This window comes from Chrysoperla carnea, chromosome 3 (genome assembly GCF_905475395.1).
Source record: "Chrysoperla carnea chromosome 3, inChrCarn1.1, whole genome shotgun sequence".
Classification (NCBI taxonomy): Eukaryota; Metazoa; Arthropoda; class Insecta; order Neuroptera; family Chrysopidae; genus Chrysoperla; species Chrysoperla carnea.
The window spans coordinates 5,261,539-5,268,872 of NC_058339.1; the positions used below are offsets into that span (position 1 = coordinate 5,261,539).

General features: G+C 29.8%; 1 protein-coding gene across 1 annotated transcript in view; it reads left to right on the forward strand.

Annotated features, from left to right (window-relative positions):
* Positions 1 to 7,334, forward strand: part of LOC123296853 — a 30,326-nt gene extending 22,992 nt beyond the window's left edge. Inside the window, exons 2-3 of the mRNA XM_044878529.1 lie at positions 5,353 to 5,481; positions 5,938 to 7,334. Of these exons, the coding sequence (XP_044734464.1) occupies positions 5,353 to 5,481; positions 5,938 to 6,191 (383 nt within the window). The 3' untranslated portion in view covers positions 6,192 to 7,334. The remainder of the gene's footprint in view (positions 1 to 5,352; positions 5,482 to 5,937) is intronic.

Consider the following 7,334-nt stretch of genomic DNA (forward strand, 5'->3'; position numbering starts at 1 on the left):
TTAGATGCGATCATATCTTCATCATCATCATCTGTAAAAAGATGAAAAAAAAAATTATTAATCCGTTTAATTTCGAGAAATTATTGATTTTATACTGTAAATGTCACATTAAAAAGGATTTTTCGAAATTCATCCCCTAAAAGGGTGAAATAGGGGATGAAAGTTTGTATGAAAATATATAAAAACCGTCATTTTTGAGTTCATTTCTTAACCGATTTTAAAAATTCTTTCACCTATATAATGCTACATTATCAGCAAGTAAAATGGGCTATATTTTATTTTCAAAAAAATTAAGGTTCCGTAGCAAAAGTTAAAATCAATTAAATACTGAAACCGACATTTTTGAGTTCACTACGTTACCGATTTTAAAAATTCTTTCACCTATAGAATGCTATATTATCAGCAATTAACATATGTTGTATTTTATTTTCAAAAAAGTTAGGGTTCCGCACTAAAAGTTAAAATCAATTTTTGGTGTGCGTGGAAAAAAATCACGCAAGAATGAATTTTTTTATATAAGTTGCAAAAATATTGTTTAAACAATATAAATAACTAGTAGTTATAGTCTTCAATTCTCTTAAGTTCCCTTATGTTCACTATTTAATGGATTGTCCTGACCATGACTTTTAGTGCGAATCCCGAATAATTTTGAAAAGAACATTCGGCCATGTCACTTGTTGATAATATAGCATTCTATAGGTGAAAGAATTTTTAAAATCGGTAACGTAGTGAACTCAAAAATGTCGGTTTCAGTATTTAATTGATTTTAACTTTTGCTACGGAACCTTAATTTTTTTGAAAATAAAATATAGCCCATTTTACTTGCTGATAATGTAGCATTATATAGGTGAAAGAATTTTTAAAATCGGTTAAGAAATGAACTCAAAAATGACGGTTTTTATATATTTTCATACAAACTTTCATCCCCTATTTCACCCTTTTAGGGGATGAATTTCGAAAAATCCTTTTTAATGTGACATTTACAGTATAAAATCAATAATTTCTCGAAATTAAACGGATTAATAATTTTTTTTTTCATCTTTTTACAGATGATGATGATGAAGATATGATCGCATCTAACTCTGATAGCGACTCTGACAGTGAATCAGAGAGAGATGAAAGCGACTCAAGCCAAAGCCGAGAATGAAAGTGATTAATTTTGATTGTTATTTTTAATGAATTCGTTGAAATGAAAGTTAATAAATTAAAAAAATATTTAACTACAATAAATTATTCATTAATTAATTCACTCATACCAACATTTTCTCCATTATTTAACTTTAAATTTGTTATCAAAACACTCAAATCAAGCATACTGCCGAATAACTTAAGATACGTTATTTTCTCCCGGACGAAAATTTATAGGATGATTGTTAATATGCTCTAGTAAATAATGAAAAAAATCAGCTAGCTGTAAGTCAAGGGAAAAGTCGTCAGCTGATAAGATACAGTAGGTGATCGATGTTGCTGCGTTACACCTTTGAAGGTACCAGCTGACAAACTTTCCACTTAGATATAGCAAGCTGACATTAATTTTCATTCATAGTAGCATATAAACGACCACCAGGTAAATTTTTAGTTGAGAGGAAATCATTGAAAATATAAATTTTTTTTTTCATGTTCAAGCAGCCAGCTGATATATAATCCACCATGTTATGGTCAGCTGACTTTGTTTTTTCTTTAAAATACTAGGTAAACTATAATCTGACAAATTTTCAAATGGGAGGAAATGACTGAAAAGATTTTTTTTTCCTCCATGCGTGGGAGGCTGCCACTGCCCGTCCCACCCACGGAGTCGCAGCTGACGGTCGCGAGTATTCGTAGTATAAATCCCTAATGCATTTCACAAATTTTTGATTGGGAGGGACTTGGTCGTGAAAATCTGTCACTGGCTCCTAGACTAATACTACAGTTTTTGAAATATTGATGAGATTTAGAGAAAATTACTTATAGAAGAAATAACACACAAATGTTATTCATGTAATCCCTTTAAATGGATTTTATGGAAAAACGAGTGACGCTTGTTATAATTTTTTTACAGTGATGCTTTTAACTAATGAATATTAAGTTTCCAAATTAATCTTTTTAAAATAAGTCTTGTTACATAATAAAGATTACCTTTAAAAACACTTCAATATAGAATTTATATAACTCAAATCAATAAACTTAACATCGTAAACGGTAGGTATTAAAAAATTCACTTGCTTATAAAGGATATTAATGAAAATGTATATACATGATTTAAATTAAAGGTAAATTGTCCTAAAACCTCGTGCAGAAGGTCGTGCAAATCGTTCCGGAACTGGAAAACTTCGTTTCTGCATTTTTTACAACGAATGCAAGCTATTAAAAAATTAGCCTTCTCAAATTTTCCGAATGTATTATCAACATCCCGTAGAATTTATCCAACTGTACCTATTTGAAACTTATACGATGTTTGCCGTATTCCTTGTATGATGTGGGCCACATATCTAACCACTGCAGCTGAATATTAAAAGACAATTACATCATCTTGAATATTGGACAATGGAAAAAATTCTCGAACGTCTATAATCGACTTAAAAACAAAGTCGATATAGAATTATTATTTCATGTGTTTTTTCCACTTAATTAATATTCCATATTGTATCCACCTTCCATAGAGACAAATGTATTGTGCTTTCACACAATGTGCAAATTACTATGTAGACTAGTAAAATTCAATGGTTTTGTGCTATCGGAATATTATACTGAACTTGTCTACGTTTTATAATAAACATGCTAAAATTTACATTATTATGTAAAACTTCTATCTAAACAGAACAATGTTTTCAATTTATTCGTATACAACCCATACGTTCACAAACCTATTTCATTTATCGTCAGCTTTCAAATTAATTTCTTCGACCATCGCCCCTCATTATATAAGTTTTCTCCTCTAATCATGCACGAATTTGGTGTTAGAAGAATTTTTTGACAATATCTAAATTTTTTTAATAAATAAACCTGTCCATGTGGTTGTGACAATCACATCAGTATTTTGTTGTAATATTTATAAGTGGTCGAACCAATTAAAAAAAAAAAAAAGAGTTGAGATTGAGTTGAAAAAATTGCATTCGTGTCTAGAACTCGAATAGCCTAATTGGTAGGGCGCTTGACATGAATCCAAGAAGTCCGGGTCCGAGTCCTGGTTCGAGTGTATTTTTTTCAATCCTCTCTTTAATTAAAAATTACTAGACAAGTATTTGTCAATAATTAGTTTACGAATGTATGTAACATATTATATATCAAAATTAGTCGAACAGACCATGATGTAAATATTGTGTGCATGATTAAATGTGAACAACAATAATAAGTAATAATAAAAAAAAGATTGTTTAAAACTAAATTGCATTTGAAAACAACAATATTTGAAATTTATTAGACAGTGTATTACTTTCATACAAACAACTCATGCGTTTGTGTCAACTTCACCACTCAATCCCGTACGGTAGTTGTATCACATTGATGGCACCTTTCGCCATATTTGATCTTGAGGTTGAGACAACCTCATATCAGTTGGTATTAAGAGTTTTTTTTTCAGTGTACTGTATACATGTATAGTATAGTAGATTTGTTTGTATTTGTAAGTTCAAACGTTGTTTACGTGTTTTGTATACAAAATGATGAAATGAAAATGAATAAAATATTTTGATGAAAATTCTTTTCACTTTATACATTACGTGTTTGTATTTGTATTGATTCATCTCTCATATTACATTAATGCAGTATATGCGGCGTAAAATACCACAGATATACCCACTTATTACAGAAAAAGTAGCCTGTCCGGTTTTACAACGGGATAATTACGAGAAAATTAGTAGTTTAAATATACTTTGGAAAACCAGTTTCTTTGCAAAGAAAAAGTCTTGGTGATGGTTTTGCAAATATATGTCTTGGTCTTGTAGAATATAGTCTTGGTCTTACAGGGATGAGTCTTGGCCTTAGTCTTGGAATTGCAAAACCATCTCAATTTTGGTCTTCGCTAATTGAGTCTTGTTATCAGACGACAACAACTGAAATCTAAATTAAAATCGCATTAAATAAATTGCAAGGCCAAGGGCAAGACTGTCAGACCGAGACTAATTTTGCTCATCGTCGTTCCAAACTTTATCGCGGTTTTTACACTTGCTGCTAAAATATAATAATAAAAGAAGTCTAGGCGAAGAGATTAAGCCCCAAAAAACCGCTCTACTATAATCCCTCGACTAAGAGAAAAGTTTTTACGAAAGGTGTTTTTTCAAAAGTTATAAACAAATTTAAAAACGACTATTTTCGCTCATTTTTTCAAATTTTCTCGGCATCTACGCATCCAAATTAAACGTACCAGACGTCAATCGATAGATAGATATAATCGATTTATTGAGATCTATAACTTTTCTATTTAATTTTTTTGTATTGGAGGTCAACTTTTTTTTAATCGCAAGAAACCCATATTTTCTACTTTTGCAAATTTTTTATCTTAGCCATTGATTAGCCGTAAACAAAAAAACGCTTTGTCTCTTGGCTTGTTTTCTTCTATAACAACGTATTTTTCTTAAAAAGTACTATTTTTCTCCTTATTATCCCGTGGCAAAACCGACCGAGTGAACTTTTTTTAATATGAAATTCCACAGCCTGTACTACATAGAATTATATATTATCCATCCATCTATCCAAACCGTATCACTGCTTTTTTATTTATTTATTTTTCCTTTTCAAATGTTTGTTTGTCCATGTCATATAATTTCAATTAATTCTAGGTATAAACACATACACACAAGTGGGGTGGTGGTGGACGCTGGAAAATATTTGAGGTAGAATAACTGAATGTTGGAGGGAGAGTTTTTTGTTACTAGGGGATACAAATTTTTTTACCAAAAGCAGACTTAAAAAAAACATACTAGAATTAAAAAATAATTATTTTAATTAATAACTTAGACATTTATATGAAACAAACATCTGTATAACATTTTTTTTTCTGGATAATTTTTGCATTTTTTTGCAGCGGTATAATTTGTTGAGATAGCAGAAGCTATTAAAAATATAATATATGTAATTTGTATTACTTATACAGGGATTTTTTTAAATTTGAAACAATTTGAAAAAAATTACGCCAGATATCGAAAAATTGTATTCTTACTTTTCGTCTTTTATCGTCAAGTTTTAACATAATACATTATGTTATTTATTTTATACTCTACAGTCTAGATATTATAGCGAATTTGAATTTTATTTACCCTTCATTATTTTTGATCATCCAATAAAATTAATTAATATTTCCACGAATAATAATAATTACTTGCAGTATTTGTATTTTATGTTATCAATTAATATAAATTTCATTGTTTTCAGTGAAATGTGATACTACAAATCTGACATGTTATCAATGTGAACGCAATACAAATGTTGAATGTGGTGAAGAATCTTTGTTGCCATGTCCACCGGTATCAGACCGATGTGTCACACATATTGCCAAAAATGGTATGTATCATTTTATAATTATAAACGTATCCACTTTCGTGTTCTATACATGGAATTTTTTTTTTTAACAAAATTGTTTAAATATACTCCTACATATCTCGGGGGTGACTTCTTGAACCGTTTCCCTTATTATCTGTTCAAAATGGTCTACATTTCTAAAGGACCATTAATATTCCTATTGAACTATCTCAATTTGTGGACACACCCTGTATATTCAATGCCAAAAGTTTTTTTATAAATCCAACTTAGCTTCAATAATTTTACTTTACCATTTGTTTGTAAACAATTGAAAATTACTCTTATTTTAAATAAAACGCATGATTTATTACAAATTTTATTAGGTAATAGCGCTGCAGTCGATTTAACACTATAGTTTCCAAAAAGTGAAACCAGAAACGTAATGCTAGTTTTTAATTAACTTCTCTATAATAATTCATATTTTCTTTTTTGTTTTAGCTCAAAATGGTTTTACATTAAAACGTGAATGTGGTCTAGGCCCATGCGGTTTTGACGATGATGCCATGAACAAAGGTTTAGGCCTTGACGGATGTGATCGAAGTCGTGATGAATATTTTTGTATATTTTGTTGTCGTGGTAATGGTTGTAATAAAAGTGTTGGATCTCGTTTATTAGTTCAACAATCATTTTTATTGGTTTTTAGTGTTTTAAGTAGTACGTTGTTTTTTTATAAATATGTTACATGCCAATGAATAATATTAATGTTAAGTAATTGAGTATGAGTTATGTAAGGTAAATAAAGCTTTCGGTAGTGTACACAGAAAATTTTTGTGACGTATACATTTACCTTCTGAACCGATAGAACCGAATTTTTGAAGTAAAACTTCCTTAGGCAGGTTTGACTTAGGGAGTAAACTGGAGAATGTATGATCAGAATGTTATGAATGTTGTGTGATCAAGCTTATTACGAAAAGTGTGATCAATTTGAGAGGGAGATATAAGTTAGTGAAGATAGAAAGAGAGAGAATTGTGTTTCAACAATATTACAACATCAATGTCATATTATAAGTATATAAAATATTATACATTAACACAGAGACCCAGTAGCTTAGTGGCAGAACACTGGGCTCCGATATCGGAGGCTAGTAGATGAGCTAGTTTTTGTTTTTATTACTTAATAATCCGATAAATAATATTTATTCTATTTGCAACATGTATTTACACCAAAAGATGGAGGTAAAGAAGTTTTACTTCAGCCTTATGATCTAAAGCTAATTGACAATTTTTTATAATTATTTTTGCTTATTCAGCATTATGACCCTATGATTGATTGATCATGCTCTGTAAGAAATAATTTGGATATATAGGATATTTCAGGATACTGCAATATAAAGTTGTAGTTACAAAATGATATGATGTACAATGGCGTAAGAAGCTTTATTTACCAAACTGTTATAAATACCACATACCTACATTGGGTAATGTCAACTAAAACAAATAGAATAACAATTATGTACATAAAAATTTATGCTAGAAAACTTAAAGGGTAAATACTCCACTGAAATTAGAATTTTGATACGATTTAATTCATACAAAAGGTATAAATGTATATTTTGCCGTTCTGCAAAGCTCACTACAATAAGGTGCACGCATAACAATTGGCAAACAAATCGAAACATTTGTACAACTAACTCGCCGTTTACGAATAATATCTCACATCTTAGAAACACATTCCATCATAATTTAGCAAACAGTGAGCAGTTTGTTTGAATTTTCGTTAGTCTGTTACATCTTTGTCTGCGTACAATAGTTCAACTTTGATAGTTTAATATAATTCACCAAAGTGATCAAACTTTTCTCAGCATAATTTTATGAATATTTATATTAAATGTTGA